The sequence below is a fragment of the Antechinus flavipes genome, chromosome 2, assembly GCF_016432865.1.
Source record: "Antechinus flavipes isolate AdamAnt ecotype Samford, QLD, Australia chromosome 2, AdamAnt_v2, whole genome shotgun sequence".
NCBI classification, from domain to species: domain Eukaryota; kingdom Metazoa; phylum Chordata; class Mammalia; order Dasyuromorphia; family Dasyuridae; genus Antechinus; species Antechinus flavipes.
In genome coordinates, this window is record NC_067399.1 from 593056584 (window position 1) to 593076932 (window position 20349).

Below are 20349 nucleotides of genomic sequence, written 5' to 3' on the forward strand. Positions count from 1 at the left end.
GAAAAAAAGAGACAAGATATTGTTGGTAGTCGTGTTACATTTAATATAACCTTTAAAAATTCTGTATGTGATAGATTTTTTTTGGTTTTGTATGTAGACATGTTTATCAAGTTCAAAATAATGAACATTTACACATCCTCCATAGTTGAGTAAAGAAAACTTTTTTTTCTTTTTGCTAAGGCAGTTGGGGTTAAGTGACTTTTCCAGCATTACACAGATAGGTATTAAGTGTTTGCGGCCACATTTGAACTCTGGTCCTCCTCCTGACTATAGGAGGACTGCACCCCTAGTTGCCCCCTAAAGAAAACCTTTTTTAAATGTTGGATGTTAACCCTTAAATGAAATGTCAATACAACATCCTTAACATAATAACAACTTATGATTAAATTCAATGCATGACTCTTAGCTTTTTAATTTTTCTGTTTACATCCACTATTTTTGTCCTGTTGTTGTTTTTGTTTTTGTTTTTGTTTTTGTTTTTGTTTTTGTTTTCCCATTAGTTGGACAGCTAGTATATCTACATCATTGATAATTTTTTTTCCATTTTTTACCTCATCAAATAGTTTTTGTACCTGCTTTGCATTTTTTGAATTTAATTTTGCAAGAATTTCTTTCAGCTTTTTTCTCTTCAGTGTATTTCTTGATATTCTTCCTTATTTTCCTATATAAATTTCATTATGACTTTGTCTAGTCCTATAAAGCCTTTAGGTTTTTTTTTTTAATTTGGAAGATAGTTTTTCTCATATTCAACTAACTTTTTATGTTGAGGGAAAAGCCTGTTTAATTATAAGTCTAAAATTTTCATATATAAATTCATGAGAGAAATGTAATTTTCTTTTTCATTATGTTGTCTTTTCATTGATTATAAACATTAATATCATATTTGCCTCATAAAAGGTATATTCCTTCATATTCTTGGACTAAATAATGTGTATAACAGGGATTATTTATTCTTAGAAAATTTGAAACCATTCTGCCATACTTCTGCCTGACTTTTTTTTTTAATTTTTGAGAGGGATAGTGAGGTGATTCTTTGAAAATTTGAGTTATTTCTTCTATAATTAATAATATTTTTTGCTTATATTATTTGTTATTTTCCTAGCTTCGGGACTTCAGCAATGTCTGGCACATAATGAACACTTAATAAATGATTTTTTTGTTTTCTTCAGTAGATTGATCATTTCACTTTATCATTTTTCTTTATTGTCACATTTGCCAGAATATATTTTTATGTTGTGTTGCCTAATTATGTTCTTGTTTTGTTTTATGTTTATCTCCATTCATAATTTTGTTAATTACATTTTTTAAAATTAATGTTGATAATGGTTTATCAAGTCTGTTGATTTTGTTCAAAAAGCACTTTTTATTTGTGTTTATTTTCATCATCTCTAGGATTATTATTTGTTTCCCAATTTAGAGATATATGTGTAAAATTGATTGTTTTTCCTTTTTTCTTATTAGCATTTAGAAATATAAATTTCATCCTGAAAAGCTAACTACCCTCTATAAGTTTTGACATATGATATTGCCATTTATCTTTTAAATATTGTTTTTCTGACATTCTTCCTTTAACAGTCATTCTAATTGTTTTTAATTCTCATGTAGTTATTACCTTTTGCTTATATTTTAGATTCTAATTTCTGGGTTTTTTAATATATGTAGGGCTTTTCTATGAATTAGTATGTGATTTATTTTTGCAAGTTTTATGTACACTTGATAAAGTATATATCTCCCATTTGGCTTATATGTGTATGTGTAAACACATATTCATTCAAGCTTATTAAGCAGTTCAAATCAGATTTATTGTTAACCATTTTGTTTTTTTTTTTAAGTCCCTTAATATTATTATACTGTTGGCTATTCTTCTGTCACAGTCTTTTACAAAATAAATTTTACTATGGTTTAATAGATATAAATTGAAAGCTATTGCCATGTTGTTGTTGTTATTATTATTATTATTATTATTATTTTACCACTATGTAATGCATTGTCCCTGCATGTTTATTTTTGCATGAGGCAGTTTGGATTAAATGACTTGCCCAGGGTCACACAGCTAATAAGTTTCTGAGACTGGATTTGAACTCAGGTCTTCCTGACTCCAGGATAAATGCTCTATCTGGTGCACCACAAAGTCCCTTAGCTATATGCCATTTGCATTAAATGTTTCTTGTAAATATTTATAAACAAAAAATTATTTGTGGTATAAGTATAGGATAATAAAACATTTCCTTTTATTCTCTTTGAAGTTATGTATTCACAGTGTAGAGAAACATTTAACTTAGTAATTAATCTATAATACAGTTAATTTAAGGAAATCTCTTGAACATTTTTCTTCTCTTAGGTATCTGTGATTTTCAGCTTCAATTTGATAAGATGTCAAGAAATAACTCAGATATATCTGCTTGCAAAGTGACAGAGCAATTAAATATAGAGAGGAATGAAATCAAGCCTCCACATGAACCTTTAAGAAGCCCTCGATCATATCCCAACTTTAAGTTGAAAAGTCCAGAGCATGGAAGTAAAACAGTGGGAATTGCCAAAAAAAATTTTTTGTTTTGTGAACAAACTAAACGATATTTTGCTAGTTGTGAAAATAGTTCACCACCTTCCAACCCTAACTGTGTTAACAAAGAAGCAGTTGGATCAAAAATCGACAAGAAAGCATCAACAGGTGATTTAAAATAGCACTCTTTGATTATCTTTACTTTAGATATTTTTGTAGCTCTTGTCAAATATGTATAACCATATACTAATAAGAGAACTTTAGAACAGTCTCTTTAGTCTGAAATTTTAACTAGATAACTTCAAAAATCAAAATATAACTTAAAGGTCAATTTCGATGCAAAAATCTGCTCTCTATTACTTATCTCTTTGAATTGCCTGTATGACTAAATTGATAATGGTAAACAGAAATCAAATTTTTTGCATAAAGACGTGACAGAAGAGGGTAAAAAATAAAAAGTAGCTATACTTGTAAGCATACACAAGTGGCTTAGTAACATAAATGTTACAACTCTTTTATGGTTTGATCTATTATGTTCTTGATGTTTGTCTTCCTTGAAACCTTGCAGGGTAGTTAAAACCTAGTTAAAACCAGTACCATTCAGGAAGTAAATGTCTTTGAAAACATTTTGTGTGTAATTATAAGCAGCTACTTGACCTTTTTAATGTAATTTGACATTTAGTGTAAGACCTAATCAAGGGAAACCTAAGACAGTTTTTGAATGAAACTGGAAAGATGATCAATTGACATGAGTTCGAATGAATCTATTGCTATTATTTTGGCAGTTTGTGCTCATCGATATTGATAGTAAAACCATAACATTTAAAACTCTACCTTCTCAGGGATTTTATCTTTGATGATACAGTGGTAGATACAAATTTGATTCACTTATATTTTGAATCCTCCCTGACATTCTGCTGGGCATGTGACGATGTTCTGCTTTGTTTTGCTTTATTTTTCTTTTCTATCTTTCTATTTTCTATTAAATTGAAAACTAATAAATAATGATAAAAATTTGAAGTTGTGGGGATTTACTGGATCCTGTCTCAGTATATATGGAAGAAATCTACACTGAAGATAGCATAATTTTAAAAGTTTATGGGGATCTAGTTTTCAAAATATCTCAAGGAAATAAAAGCTCCTGAAAAATGAAAAAGACTACAGATTCTTGAAGAATAGAAAAGATTATTAGCAACTTCTGATGCATATGCTCATCTAATCATTTCTACAAAATCTTTTAAGGATGGTTTATAAACATCTTGAATATAGCTTTGATGAAACTAAGAAAGGAAATAATTCATTTAACAAGTATTCATTAAGCTCTTTGTAAGGTCATTAGTGTTCTCTTTCTATATAAGGCACAGAAAACAAAAGGTCTTAATATATCTGTTTATTAAAAAAGAACATTTGGTCCAATGCAGCAAGAAAAGATTAAAGGCTTTCCAGAGCATGTATTCATTTCACTTAAGAATTAATTATAAAGTCTACTTGATTGAACTCGTTGATTGTTTGGATGGAATGATGAATATTAACAATACCTGACATTTGTGTAATATTTTAAAGTTTCCAAAGCACTTTACACTGATCCTCACAATTTTGAGGCAGAGTTATACAGAATAACTATTTGAAATAGATTTTGAGAGCCCAAGTCATCATGATTACAAATGCTACAATATACTCTTCACTATACCACTTACATATAGTATAGAATGTAGAATATTTTAGATGAAGTCTAGAGAATTGAATTTGAATCCTATCTTAAACACTAAGTTAACTGTGTGACACAAACAAATCATTTCTTTCAGCTTCACTTTCCTTAGCTTAAAATGCAAACAATAATCATTTTAATTTACTTGATTGCTGTGGGGATCAAATAAGATAATATTGGTAAAGAGTTTTACAAATTTTAGCTAATGTTATTATCATCATCTTTATTGATATCAATATTAAATGAAAAATAAGACAGGAAGTTATATGTTCTCATGTCCACATTCCTTAGGATTGTAGTCCAAAATTCAAACTGAAAAGAGTTTGCCCACTGACAAGCAGTTTCTTCAAATGATCCTATTTGCCCTTGACATTTTATGAATTATTTGGGCTCTAAAAGACCATCAGACCACCCAGTGAGAGCCACATCTTGCAAAAGAAACTGAATTGTCATCTTCATGGGAAATAGTTGATGAAGAATGTGACTTCTACTATATCCTCTATGAATGGGAAGTTCACTGAGTTAGTCTATTAGGATGTCTATATTTTGATCAGGAATTGTGAAGGGACTAAAGCTATAATAATTGCCTTTGAGAAGTTACCATCATTTTCTTTGAACACAACTGCTAACTAATGCAAAAAAGTCCATTGTTTTGTACTCTTATGGATACGTTTTGGCTGCAAATTGTCAAACATTGATCTCAGAAGAATTAAAATTACATTTGACCTAAAGAGCAATGGAAAGAGATCTAGCAAGTATAAAAGTGCTATTGCATGTCAATCACAATGCATTTGCCAGTAGTAATATAAAAGAGCATCAAAAACAGATAACAGAAAAGGAGAAATAGGATATTCATAAAAGCAGGAATGAAGTTTATGAATCTGAATGCTGCATCGGTGTCCAAAAGTTATTAAAAATCCAGAAAATGATTTTCATGTTTTGGTTAGATCTCCCATGGAGGATTTACAGAAAGGCATGTATGGGAATCATACAGATTGTGACATGCCAGTAAAGGGAGTAGGTACTCAATACATTGAAATAACTGAGGTATCAACCTATAAAATAAATTTTCCTTTGTATTTATTAAGTAAAAATCTTTCTTTGTTAGTAGTAATTTTTTTTTCAGAGACAAACTTGGTGAATAGCATGTTTATCTTATTGGGACCATTGCTTATTTTGTACTTGGCACTTTCTACCCATATTTACATATCTAATATATACAGAAAACTTTAGGCAGAGATGCAAAGATTAGATATTTCAGTTACTGTTCTAATGAAGCTTTTTATAAAAAAAAATTAATGATGACTATTTGTTTCTTAGATTTAAAAAATCAGTCTTCAATAGTGTGCTTCAGATTTTCATTTAAGTAAATTTTAGCATTATTTTTATTTTATTAGACTGTATATCTGCTTATCTGTCTATATCTTTTATTTCTTCCCTAGGAAACTCAGTAGCAACATTAAATATTGGAAATAATTTACCAACCAAAGAACTGAATACAGTGAGTTACCATTTTTTCATTGCTGCTTCTTGGTTAAAAATCTAATATTGCATTGGAGGTAGTAATTTCTGAAATTGGAAGTAATGTTTAGATTTAGTTTATTAATCTTTTATCTACTGAAAGGCATTTTGGCATGATGAATTGAGAGCTGTTCTTGGAGCCAGGAAGACCTGGATTCAAGTGTATGACCCTAAGCAATTCACCTTTCAGTTCTCTGAGCAGCTCTTCAAGATGGGTTCTTAACCTGGGGCTCATGAATCCAAAGATGAATTTCAAGGAGCATACACTTAGGTGGGGGGATTTTTCTTTTTTAAAATTTCTGTATAATTGATTTCCTTTTCCTTTGTATTTTATTTTCTGTACTTTAAAAGAACATTCTGAGAAGAAGTCCATAGGCTTCACCAGGTTGCCAAAAGATCCTTTATACAGAAAAGATTAATATGTAGAAGTTGCAGAGAAAGCAAAAAGTTTCCTTATCTGGGAAGTCCTTCTATCACAGATCTAATGCTAGTCCTTTTTAAGTTTTAGCAAATAACTTCTGAAAATTAGCCAGATTTTAATATTTCTTTCTTTTCTTTATAGAAGCTTAGTACTCATTTGTCTCCTGCAAAACCAAAAATGCTGCAGAATTTGAGCGAGAATCCTTTGTCTTTAAACTATGATTCTAAACTATTTAACTCATTAATACCATCACCTCGGTCAACTACTTGCCATCGGTGTGGGCTGTATGGTAAGTGTATCGTTTCTTTTGGGGCCTCTTACCATGTTAAGTGTATATATCTGATAATACGTAAATAGTGAAATTTTAATCTCTTAGGAAAAGCAAACCAGGGTAAAATTTAATAGTATTGGTAGATGCCTGGAACACAATTTAATATGCCAGCAGCCCTCTTTTTTTTTTTTTTTTTCTGTGCATCAGGGATGCAGGGATGAGTCACAATTTCTGTTTGCTACAGCTGCCACAACTACTAATTTGTTCTGCTTACAGCCAACTACTTTTTTTGTTCTGAGAGTGTCTATTGTGGAAGAGGAAGAGTATGTTTAGTACCGTGGTTATCACTCTTCAATTTCTCCCCCTGGAACTGCCTCACCTGTTTCAGGGATGCATTTGCATGGCAGTGCCCAAGGCCTATTGGGGTCAGGGGTCTGCTCTCTTCCTTACCCTTCCAGTTGGCCAGTCACAACACATTAGCAGGATATATTTTCCCTTTTGATTCCTTGGGCAACTTTGTTTTGTATAACTTAGCCTATAATTTGTGACCTTTGGGGCTCTGGTGCAGGCAAGACAGACAAAAGAATTAAAATGTTTGAAAGATGCACCTCTTGATAGCGGTTCTTAAATTTCATAACAGACCCTTCATGGCAAAATACAGGGCAAATAGAACTGGGTTCATTTGAAAGGATGGTTGTAACAACTAACAAGAAAAGGCTAAAAAGTTTGTTGTCTATTTGTGGGGAGGATTTGCTTGAAAGAAACCCTTTGCAAAGTTGAGTATTTTTTTTTTGAAAGTTTGAGGGTTTTTTAAAAATTGAGTTTGTTTTAGGTTGGCAAATAAACATAATAATCTTAAAATTCAAATAAGTTCACAATTGACTCTCCCAAAATAAAATTCCCTTGGGGTCCCCATACCAATAACCATCATCCTGTGATGATTCACAAATCTGGGCATTGTCCTACAATGTTAGGATATTTTAGTATACTAAAAAGTATGCTTCAGACTTTGCTGAATCCTTGAGGTCAGGATTTTGAGGGCATAATAGGATATACCTTCCATATATAAGATAAATTTATATCCTTTATTATCCCAGGTTGAGGTACAGGTTGAAAATTAGTTTCAAAGAAAGTTAAAATAATCTGCTTTGGACTTAATACTCCTCAAATTAGTAAAGGAAATTAGGATTATGTTTTGTATCACTGAAAATTTGAGGTTTTCAGCAAGAAAGATGATGGCAGTCCATAACATGTTTGCTTAACACTAAGACAGAATGAGGTTAGATTGACCATAAGGATTTGACCTAGGATAATAATTCTGATGTACCTAATGCATTTTTAAATCTCCCAATAAAAATCCCAATAGAAATCTAATTGCAAAATAAACTTTGAAACTATAAACAGTATACTAATGAGTTAATCTGTTAATAATTAATGTTTAATTCTGATACAGACATAAGGAGTATCAAAATAGCATCATCCTCTTCAGACTTTCATCATAAGACTATCTTAGATAGTCTGGCAAGATGTTACTGAAATAAATTGTAAATTTTAATTTATATATCTAATTTGGAAAATATGGTAGTAACTTTTTATATTGTTTAGGTTCCCTAAGGTGTTCACAATGCAAGCAAACATACTATTGCTGTGTAGCATGCCAGAGAAGAGACTGGTCTGCACACAGCATTGTGTGCAAACCTATTAAACAAAAGTAAGTATATGAGATTTATACTTTATCATGAAGAAAGCTGTTTTTTAAATATAAAGAATTGAACTCTGAAAGATATAGCTATTCATGGTATTTAGAAAAAATGGGAGGGGTTTTTTTTTGTTTTACTATTGGAGACATTGATATTTGCAGTCCCAAGTAATATTTAGCTTTTACTTGGGGTTATTTTTTTTATTTTAAAACTTGTGAATGGTCATGTAAATACTAAGTGTCCACTTGGTGGCGCTGCTAAAACTTAAGCTGTTCATCTAGCTGACTTCCATACTTGGTGCATTCTTCAGAGAATCTTATGAACTAAAAAGTAGAATACATTTATTTCATCAGCAGATGGCACTATTCTCAGTCCACTAACCCCTTGGCTACTTCAGAGCTTGTACTTAAGTTTGTTTGTCCTGGCTTTTATGCTGATTACAATATTTCTTCTCATTAGAAGATGTTTGCTATAAATTCATAACCTGCTCTCCTTTTCCATTGGTCTTTCTCATAGGATTCTGATTTTAACCCTGGTTCAGAATTGGGCTAGGAAATGAAAATAGAACATTAATTAGAATTATGAAAATCTGTGTGTCTCTGCCCCTACTCTGTATCTGAGAAATTCTCTTCAGTCTGATCAACTTTCTGTATTTCATACCATTTTGTGCTGTACTTACATACGAGTTCATTATACAAAGAAAAAGGATACTTTTTAAGAGCTACTCAGTGTAGAACTCAGAGACTGATGGCTTCACATCCTCCCTCAATTCTCTCAAGCACCTCTTAAAGTAGAAAACGTTCTTCTGAACACTTCTCATTTTACTCAGGTAATGAAAGGATTGGGGGCAGGAGTTGTGAGTCCTAGGGCCTCATTTTAGAGGAATGGAGAGTTATTCAGCTAAGACAAACCTAGGAAGCAAGAGAAGTGAGTATCCCTAGCATCTCACCATTTAATACCCTTAGAAACTATTAGCCCAGATACCCTGCAGTGCTTTTGATCTGACTCTGGTGCTAATTCCCTAGTTATAGCAGTTTTACTGGGTCTCTCAGCTCGAACCACTCTGTTCAGGAGAGGTCCTCCCTGAATCACTGCCATGTTTGTAGCTCAATTAGCTGGGCCTGGAAGGCTTACCCAAATTGGGCAGGTCATATAGTGTACATTGGGATTGGAGAAGGAATCTCTGCCAGGAAATCTCTGTAGACTATGTTAGATACAAGAGATGACTTGGGGAATGAACCCCTGTGGTCATAAGGAGTTCAGTGCATTGCTGGCCAGAGTGAAGGACAACTATAAGGAGTCCCGGTTCTAATGAAGGTAGTAGGGACAAAGCTGTAAAGGTGCATTTCTCTCCATGGCACCCCCTCACTTCCCTAGGCATTGTTAATGCTGTGTGGTTCCACTACTCTTTCCCTCAATTCTTTTATCTAATCTTAGCTCCAGCATGTTTCAGCATGGTTCAGATACCAGGTTTTTTTGTTGTTTTCATTTGTAGCAGCTTTGTTTAAATTCTCTCTCTCTCTCTCTCTCTCTCTCTCTCTCTCTCTCTCTCTCTCTCTCTCTCTCTCTCTCACTTACTCTTGCAGTCTTTCCCCATCCCTGATTAGTTCCTTACTTTACTGTCAAATTAGTCTTCATTCAACACATTCTTATCATGCCCCTCTTCTGTTCACTTTAGTGGTTCTCTACAGCTACCAAATAAATATTTCAGGTCTTTATCACCTCTCTATCTTTTCTTTAAAAATATTTATTTAAAACTAAATACAAAATAAGAACAAAATAGGAAAACAAAAACAGAAAAGGGGGAGAGGGAAAAAAAAAACATTTCAAGGGCTCAGCAGATTATCAAGGAGAATTCAAAATGTATAACAAATTTCCATTTCAAGAAAGCATATATAATGATAGAAGACATTATATTCTTGACTGTACATCTTTTTTGTGCTTCCTTCTAGGTTATTCTTTTATTCTCTGCTGTACACTTTTTACTTTATTTTTCCCCCAACTTTAAACTCCTTCACAGAGATGTGTGTGTGTGTATAGACACATATATATATATATGTACACATATATATGTACACATACATACACTGACACCCACATATACCCTCCCCACAAACATATCTACATATACCTACATATACATACGCATACATATGCATTTACTAATACATGCATCTAAAACAATTATTTCTTTCCCTTGCTTTGTGCAATCTTTTTACTGATTGAACTATGTGCTTTTCTTTGTACATAACCAGGCTTTCCATCCCTGTTTGTATCTGTGTTAAAGGCATTCCCTATTTGGAAATTCCTTTATCACCCACCTCTGTCTTTGTGATTTGATTTTACTTCATCCAGGAAGCCATTGAATTTCCTAGCCCTTCTCCTCTTCAGAAATTCTTTCCTTTTCACATGAACTTACCATATTACAATCTGCTTATTATATTCTGCACTGTGATTATTATATTATGTATTATTTGTCTACTTGTCATTCATTTCAACAAATGTGCAAGGCCCTTTCTGAATTAGAAATCCCATGAAGGAACAGAGTATATCTTTTAGATTTTATTTTTTTCCAGCACCTAGAATGGTGGTCTACACTTACTACATAATAAATAGTGAGTAAATAAATTTACTAAAAGATATCTTATAAATTTTAATACAGCATAATCTTCAGTACCTCTCCCAAATAATTTATGTATTAAGGAGAACCAAAATAATACTGTTATCATTGCTCAGTTATCAGGGAAAATTTTGTGTTCATAACAGTTATTTTTTTTTTACTTTATTACTGCAATTTTCTGTAGAGAAATCAAGTAGTTTTTATTTTTAAGGATAATTGTGTTTTAGTTGTATCTTTAATTCAGTACTATTAATATTTTAATCATTTGCTATATTCCAGTTTCCCTAAACCTGATGATACTAAATTATCTTGTGAAACAAAGAAAATGGAAGTAAATAAAGAGGTATAACATGTTTCTCTTTACTATAGATTTACAATTTAGACAAAGTTTTTACTGAATTAAGAGTGAGCAACTTAATTATAGCCCATGTATTTCATTTCTTAGACTTTTTAATATAAGCACTTATATTAAGTGCAATATTAAGAGTAGGGCCAAATGTTGGCAGAAGTCATTTATAAAATGTGTTTAAAGCTCTCTTGTGAGAATCTTCCATCCTTCTCTCCAAAATAATTTTTTATGATTGCTCTCCAGCTGTGACTTTTGACCTATTAATAAATACATAAGAGGACAATAGCTCCATTGATCCCAATTCTTTGTTAGTATATAGCATTACAGAACACTACAAATTTAGCTTCAACAAATTACTTAATCTATATAATAATGTTTCACCATGACTCCCCCCAAAATTGTAGATTTTTCTATAGCTTCTTCCTTATATATTTGTGAAACATTCATCTACCTCTAAAAAACATAAACATTTCCATGTATTCAAAAGGAAGCCCCAATTATTTTATTTATGAAGAGTTAGACTATTTGGTGGATAGACAATTCATCATATTGTCCTTTGAAGTATTTCCAGAATATTTTTAGGAGCAGAATGAAAATAAAGATTATATGTTTTCATATTTAGTGTTTTAACTTTTCTTTAAGTATGAGTAGTAAAATTGGTTTTAAGGACTCTGAGAATTTTTGCTCTATCTCCATACTAAGAGAATCAAACCTTTTAAGCTAGTAACTTTGTTTCTAAACAGGATGATTATCAGCTTGGAATCACCACAGAAATAATAGGATGTACTAAGAAAATAATGTTTTCTGATTTACAAAATCTGCAGCTAAGAAAAACTATGGAAATAAAGGTAATAATTACTTATGTAATGTGGTCAAACGTTTTCAAAAGATTATTAATTTTTACATATTCCCCAGTGAACTTGATTTTCTTCACTGTCAGTTTTTGATTACTTTATGACACTTTCCTTTGCAAAATGTCATTGATAAAATAATCAACAAATTCCATTTGCAAGTTATTCTGATGATTCTTTGAATCTTTTGTTTTTAAAATTTTTCTAAGAAATTCATGTTACAATTGAATGTTACTATCTATTGTCTTTCTTACTATCAAAAAGGGTACAGTTACTGAATTCAAGCATCCAGGTGAATTTTATATACAGATCTGTTCTTCAGAAGTTTTAGAATATATCAGAAAACTTTCTACAAGCTTGAAAGAATCATATATGAATATGATGCCTCAAGAGGAATATATTCCTATTAAAGGGGAAATCTGTGTGGCCAAATACTCTGTGGATCAGGTAATCCTTAAAACAAAGCAATAACTATTAAATTAACTACTGTTTTTGCACCTTTTTTTTGGTCACTTTATCATTTAAATAATCCATAGAAATACTAATGCTTAGAAAATTTGTTGAATTAATTATAAGTGCAATCTCATATTTCCTCTTTTATGTTATTAACATTTGTTACTTGTGGGTTAGTGACATTTTAAATAGCTTATGCATATTCAATTAAAACATAACAGTATTAGCGCTAAAATATTTAGTTATACATGTTAAAATACCCAATAATTGTAACAGATTTTTAGAGACACTTCTTGGCATTCCTTGAAAAGGGAAAAAAAAAAAACACAAGTTTTTCTTTAATGCCTACTTAGAATGATGGGATTTCTTTCCATTTGTGCAAAACATAGATTAGTTGAATTTGTATCTTAGATTTTGAAATTCTTTAACCAAGCAATGCGTTTTATTTTCCTTTAGACCTGGAACAGAGTAATAGTACAAGATGTTGATGTGCAGCAGAAGAAAGCACAAGTTTTATATATTGATTATGGAAATGGAGAAGTTATTCCAATAAGCCGAATTCAGCAATTAAACAAAAATATTGAACTCTTCCCCCCTTGTGTGAGTTTCTTCATTTTTGTTTTCCATTAAGCTCTTAGTAGGATAAGATTGAGTTCTAGGCAACCTAAGGTTTCCTTGCAGTTGTTAATATGGTATTGTGAACAGACTTTAGTAGTGATATTTTTCTCCACAATATCAGTTATGAATTTTGTCATATCTGTGGAAATTTTTTATTTTGAAAATCCATGTATCCTGATAAATTTTACCCAATCTTAATTCTCTTTATCTTAGAGGCATGCTTTGTAGATCATAATTTATAGGTTCTGTTCATATTTGAAGCACAAGTTATAAATGTTGATTGATTATGCCCAAATTTAGGAATTGTTGATGTGAGGTGTATTTCTTTGGAATGACTCATTTTAGTGCTTTAATATACACTCTAATGGCATTGTGAGTTTATATTTGAAATACTATTTTTGCATGTTCTGTCCTTTGACTACATCTGAGGATAGTAAAACATTAATGCAAATTCTTTGAAAACCTCACTTTCGTTCCTATTTTCCCTTTTCTCCCTCTTTCCATCTTCTCTGTCCCTTCTCACATTTCCCTTATTCCTGCCTTTTTCTCTATCTGTGTGTGAGTAGGGATCAATTCATTGTATTTCCATTCCTTGAAACATCATAGGTGCTTAATAAATATTTAATTATGTTTTTCCTTTTTTAAAAAACATGCCTAATTTATTAAAGTTCTAGTCACAGATAATGGATTTTTCCACTTCTTAGCACATCATTTTGTTTTTAAAAATTAGTTAAATATAATTTTATCGTTCACTTTTGGAATTGTTCATCTTTTTCACAAGCATTGAGTGCTTCCTATGTACCAGGTATTGTGTTAGGGATTGATGATACAAAAACAAAAATGAAACTTTCCTTGCTCTTAAGAACCGTATCTTTTATCAAGGAGAAAACATACATACATACACACACACACACACACACACGCATATATATATACACACACGTACACATACACAGAATAAATGCAAGATGGGTTTGGGGGAGGCACTATATTTTGGGGAATCAAGCAAGGTTTCACTTAGTAAATATATAGAAAGCTGGTGCTTTAGTATTCAATAGGACTGGTGAGGCAAAATAATATTTCTGGTATGGGGAACAACTACTGAAAAGACATGAAGACAGGGAATGGAATATCCTATAAGAGGAAAAGAAGGTAGTCAGATTGTAGTGTGCATAAAATGAGATTATATAATCAGATTGGGGAGGTTGTGAATAGCTTTTAAAAGCCTAAAAAAGGAGTTTTACATGACTAATATGGAAATCTGTTTTGCATTGTTTCTCATATATAACCCATGTCAAATTTTTTTACTGTTTTAGGGAAGAGATAGAAGTAAGGAAGGGAAGGAGAAATTTGAGAATTCAAATTTAAAAAAAAAATGTTAAAAATTGTCTTTACAAGGAAAAAATAAAATGCTATTTAAAAATATAAAAGAGAAGTTTTATAGTTTATTCCAGAGTCTATAGCTAGAGTCTGCTGTTAAAAATTATTTCATATGACATAAAAGGATTTTTTAAAATATACATTCCTATGATTTCTCAGAAGAAAAACAATTCCAGATAAATATATATACAAATGTACATTTATACACTTGTTGGAAATAAATTTTTTTTATGGAGTTTTAAAGTTTTACTTAATTAAGAATTTGAGGTTTCTGGATAATGCTTGAATGTTGTAAAACACAAACCTAAATTCTATATGTTCTTAAAGAGGAAAATCTATACAGAAGGACTTTAATCTCTTTCAGGCCATAAAGTGCTTTGTTGCCAATGTAATCCCAGCAGAAGGAAGTTGGAATAATGATTGTACCAATGCTATTAAACCCTTACTAGTCGAACAGTATTGTTCTTTGAAGATTCTTGATATATTACAAGAAGAAATTATTTCTTTTGCTGTTGATGTTTTGCTTCCTGGATCTGGTAAGATCAAAAATAATTTATTTCTCCATCCAGCTGGAAAATTTAAAGCAGATCAATTTTTTCATTTATTTTCCAAATATTCATGAGAAGAAGGTAAGGAAACATGAGATTCATGCCAGTCATTTTTAATAATAGGTTTTTTTTACATTGTAAGTACCAAAAAATAATTGGGCTTAAAAAAATTTTTTTAAACAACTTTTTTTCTAAACTTCTAGATTAATTTAAAACTAATCTTCCTTGATTCAAGCCTGATGAATTTGAAATGGTGAAATAGTGAATTCTGTTAATATCATTATACTTAATACTGATCGCCTTTCTGATGAGATTAGATTCAGGGAACCAAATGATGACATTAGGGTTCCTGGTGGTCAGGGAGTTAAATGATGATGCCTGGTGGCAGGTTCGGGGTTCAGTTAATCAAATGAAGAGGTTTGGCTCCCCTAAATCCCCTTGGGATCCGGCACATGGGTAGGGAGTTTTGAGAATCCCCTTCTGGCAGCATAGAAGTCCTTTGTAAAGGAATTTGTGAACCTGAAAAGCTAGATTGATAAAAAGTTTATTATAAGCATTGGGAAGTCAGCCTTTGCTATGCATGAATAGAAAGGCCGAACTCCTTAGTGACAAGGTCCCAAAAGGGGAGGAGTAAAGTTGCTAGTAGAGAAATCCTGACAGGAGATATAAAGTCTCATTAAAGAAATAGGTGAGGGAGATAAAGAAAGGGTAACGCTGAAAGAAAATATTCCAGTGGGCAGAGGTTTCCTTGACATAGCATGGCATAGCAAAGTATGGCATGGGCATGCTAGGTCCTCTGTGAGGATTTGGTTTAAAATTGCCCTTTTTGTAATAGAAACCTTTAGCTACAAGCTGAGGCCTGCTTCTAAGGAGGGCTGATGGGTGGAATTTGAGCTAGAATTGAATAGAAAATCTTAGAATTGAATCGATGTTTCTCCAATTCATTGGAGTTAGAATCTCCAACTCCAGACTCAACTAGCCCCACGTAGATAACAGAATGAAGCTGTTTGTCCTCCAGTGGGGTCTTTACAGAGGCAGGATTCAAGGATAATCTGTCCTTCAAGGAGTTTTTAGAGAGTTTTGGGGTCCCTTTGTCATTTTTAGTTTCTAAAATTCACACAACATATATTAAAACTGCTGCCTTAATAGCAGATAGAGCATGTGCTCTGTAGTCAGGAGGACCTAAATTCAAATGTAGCCTCAGATACTGTGTACCCCCATTTGTCTCCAAAAAAAAAATCAAACAAAAAAGAAATTGTAGCTTTCATCAATCTTTTAGAAAATATACTTTTATAGAAGTTTTATAAGCATTAGCTCGTCAAGTAACTTACCACTATTTGACTATTACGTATATAAAAATATATATGTGTGTGTATATACACATATATATATACTTTATAACAACATTAATATTTAAATACCATTTCTGAAAACTTGATAATCTTAATTTTTACTGTATTTTCAATAATTCACACTGAGCATAGCTTCTAGGTATATTAAGTAATTGCTTTTCTACAGTTCATATTTTTTACATTATGCCATTTCTCTTTTTTTAATTTTATTTTTTAAATAGCTAGGTATCTCCCAAAGCATAATGCCCTTTGGCTCAAAAAAGCCTCATTTTTTGAGAGCCTATGACTGTGATTTATACCTAGTAAACTAAACTTGAACATATACAATACTATTTGATAAAGAAACATTATACATTTAAAAAAGGAAGTAATCACTTGTTTTTATCTTACAGGAAAACACTTAGACCATGTACTTTTGGAAATGGGATATGGTTTGAGACCCAAGGGACAAAATTCCAAAATGCAAAGTTCAGATAAAAGTGAGTATTCATGTTCTTTTAAATATTTTGTGTATGAATAATATTGACTTCAGATGGAGAAAATTATTCCAGATGGAAAATGTGGAATAAAATCATGGTCTTACTGCTTTTTCCTCATTTTTACATAGTTTATTGTTCCATGTATAGTAGGTCACCCTCTTAAATTTAGTTGTCTGATTACTAATTATTTCAACCATGGCCTGGAATCAGTGCCTTATTCAGCATACAAATGGAGTTCTGCACTCCCAACTCCCATCTGGGACCAGCTATCACCACAACCATTTGTACTCCCAGTAATTAGAATAAGTAACTTTCACAAATAAAAATGCCCATCGCAACAACAAAAATACTAAAAGAAACAGATATATGTATCTAGCAATAGGTGATGATTAGGCCAAATACTCATTTATTTTGTATATAATGACCAATATTTTCAGATAGAAAAATGCAAGATCTTACATCTACTGAACATTTACCCTGATTGCAGAAATTTGCTGTAAGAGGAAAAAGCCAGGGACATGATTATAATCAAAAACTGATCCTTCAGGCCTTAGCCTGAGAGCATATACATGACAGGATAAAACATCCTTAGTTCAGTTTAACAATTCCACCTCATAGCCAGACTCAGGAATAATCAGGCAGGTTCTTATACTATTGGGAAATGAAATCAGAAGGATCCCACATTAAGTGGAGGTCAAAACTGTCCTCCCAACTCTTGCCCAGATACTAACCTCCTCCTGTAACAATTCATGATCACATTCCTTTGAGTAACTTATGGTATATTTCTTTCAGATAGTGCATTACTGGTTTGATGATATCTAAACTCAAAATTTCAAAAATCAGCAACAGCACCAAGAGATCTTATCTCAAATAACAAGTCTAAGTAATCAAAGCTTCAGGTGAATTTAGCTCTCAAGGATCACATATCTTCTTACATGGATAACAGTAAGAGATTCATCCTAGAGAGTTCACAGCTTATCTTCTTCTAAATAGATGTTTTAAATTCAACATTACATTACAATATTAGAATTCATTGTTTTGCTTTTAAGATGCTCAATATCCAATCTATAACAAAACATATTCTTAACCATGTTTAAAGGGACAAAAATATGGACCACTTCTCAGAATCTCCCTAAATAATGGGGGAACAGCTTTAAAACAATTCAATACAATTAAAATTCACACAGAATATGAATATCCTATTCTACTTTCACATTAAAGAACCTTATCAGAATTAATATTAATAATTTCTTCATCCTAAAAAATGTTACTTCAACTTCCTCCAATCAAGGAGTCCTTATAAACTTTTCTAGAAATAGAAATTTTAGGTATAACATGAATATTGTTAAAATTCTTGTAAGCACAATTAATCTCCTGTTCTATCAAAACATTCCTAATTGCAAACTGAATTTTAGAGATTATAAATTGTCTTCAACAGTCCAGTCTTGAGGTTCCTCCACACACCCTTTAAATCTGGTGTTCTCAACCTGCAGATTGCAGCCGTAGTCATCTGTAATATCTGATAATATCTTTCACTGCTTCTTCCAGGACTCCTGGAACTGCAAACTCCAACTGTTGTATGGGTCAGGTATTCTTGCTTCCTATGGGCTAAAAAGGAATGAGGACAAGCCAGCAATGATTCCTTAAAGACTAATTCTTTATTTCAAAAGAGGGTATTTCTCCTTTTTTCCCCCCACAAATAAAAGTAAATCAAACTCTAATGGGCTGAAGCTTGAGTTGATGCACTGAAGTCCCAAGCACGTGAGGCTAAATAGTAATTGGACCATACTCTATTAATATATACGCTTGGAGAAAGAATGGCCCCTGCCCACTCTTTGTGCAAGTCCTGATGTATTGTATAGGAAATGACGTTTTTGGTGGGTAGAGGCAAAGGAGTGGAAAGGAAAACGGAAGGCGAGACTGCGGGCTGGCATCTTGACACAGCTGCTTGCATTGCTATCGTGACGGCCCTTCAGCTCCGATCCCCTCTGCTAGCTCGCTTCTTGTTGCAGCTGCCCATATTGCTATCGCAATCCTTCTTGCCCATATTGCTATCGTAATTCCCCCTCACCTCTACTGAGAATAAAGATTGAAGATTTTTCCTTTAACCTGAATTCCTGACTCCAGCTGACTCCTCTGAAAATAGCAGAGCTTGGGAGAAAGCTTTTATCCATCCCCCTATATCTCAGTTTCCCCATTGGGGTTCATTTCATTAAAACCTAAGCTCAATATTTTGGAAGCCAGCTCTCTTCTCTCCAAAGGGACACCTCTTGAACATTACACACCTTTAAGTTAGTTTGTTGTGCAATTATACATATCCCCAATTGTTGTAGTTGTAGTTCTCTAGAAAGAAATCTAGCCTGTAAGCTACATTCCTCTGGTCAAAGCATCTGCAGGATAAGGGTCTGATAACTCTGTATATCCAAGAACCAAAGGAAGGGAAGAAAAAGAACAAAGAAAAGAAAAAATGGGACTTGTCCTGAGGTCATACAGCTAATGAATATTAAAACATGGATTTTCAATTCAATAAACCATTATTAAGTATCTTCTATATATATCAGTCACTGTACTGAACACTGGGGATACTAATAAGAAAAGCAATCTCTTTCCTCAAGAAGCTTATCTAAAGACAACACACAAAAGAAAGCTGGAAAGGAGAAGGGGGGTGCTACTAGGTACCTGACACAGCAGCTAAATAATGTACTTTGGAGTTCAAAGCAACCTGCATTATACATGGAATGTAGCAGGTTTTAATGTAGTCTGATTCTTCTCAGAAGAAATTTTGTTCTGGTTTGGCAGTTATATGTTGTAATTTCTAATCTGTACTTAACCTGATTTAACTAAATATTTCCTTTATAATATGTTGATCTTTATAATTGAAAAATGTTATGGAGAGTCAAGCTTAGGACTTTCATTTAACTTTTGTAGCTGTGGCTAAAATATGCATGTTAAATTCATGGAATAGTATCTAGTACAATAAAAAGTTGTTTGCAAACGAAAATCTCTCATGTAATAGAATAAAGAAATCATCATAAAAATTTATATTTATTAAGAGTATTGTCTCTTTTTATAAGTGATTTAAAAGGTTTTCATTATGATAATTTTAATTTTATTTGTTATTTGAATTTTCTGGGAAGGTGATTTTGAAGATTCTGGGGAAAAAACAAGTAAAGATAAAACAACAACTGAATGTAAGAGTAATCTGATTCCAAAGGTGTTATCCCTAAATGTTGGAGATGAATTTTGTGGTGTTGTTGCCCATATTCAAACTCCAGAAGACTTCTTTTGTCAACAGCTACAAAGTGGCCGTAAGTCAATTTCATTTTACTGACTAGCTAAAGAATGTCAGCACCTTTCCTCTTGTATATTTCTTCATATGTTTTCTTACAAACTTATAATTGGATATTTGTATTTTTAAAAATTTTTTGTCTATAGGCCAGCTTGCTGAACTTCAGTTATCTCTCAGTGAGTACTGTAATAAAATGTCTACCCAATCTGACTTTTATCCAGCCATTGGCGATATCTGCTGTGCACAATTTTCAGGTAAGGGAAATTACAGTACCAATTCTGTTATA

At 32.2% G+C, this 20349-nt stretch overlaps 1 protein-coding gene across 1 annotated transcript in view; it reads left to right on the top strand.

Annotated features, from left to right (window-relative positions):
- Positions 1 to 20349, top strand: part of TDRD1 (tudor domain containing 1) — a 63967-nt gene that overhangs the window by 6654 nt on the left and 36964 nt on the right. Inside the window, exons 2-13 of the mRNA XM_051973815.1 lie at positions 2342 to 2671; positions 5654 to 5712; positions 6295 to 6442; positions 8030 to 8135; positions 11024 to 11087; positions 11837 to 11941; positions 12209 to 12391; positions 12854 to 12997; positions 14760 to 14931; positions 16688 to 16774; positions 19912 to 20082; positions 20210 to 20317. Coding sequence (XP_051829775.1) covers positions 2342 to 2671; positions 5654 to 5712; positions 6295 to 6442; positions 8030 to 8135; positions 11024 to 11087; positions 11837 to 11941; positions 12209 to 12391; positions 12854 to 12997; positions 14760 to 14931; positions 16688 to 16774; positions 19912 to 20082; positions 20210 to 20317 — 1677 coding nt within the window. The remainder of the gene's footprint in view (positions 1 to 2341; positions 2672 to 5653; positions 5713 to 6294; positions 6443 to 8029; positions 8136 to 11023; positions 11088 to 11836; positions 11942 to 12208; positions 12392 to 12853; positions 12998 to 14759; positions 14932 to 16687; positions 16775 to 19911; positions 20083 to 20209; positions 20318 to 20349) is intronic.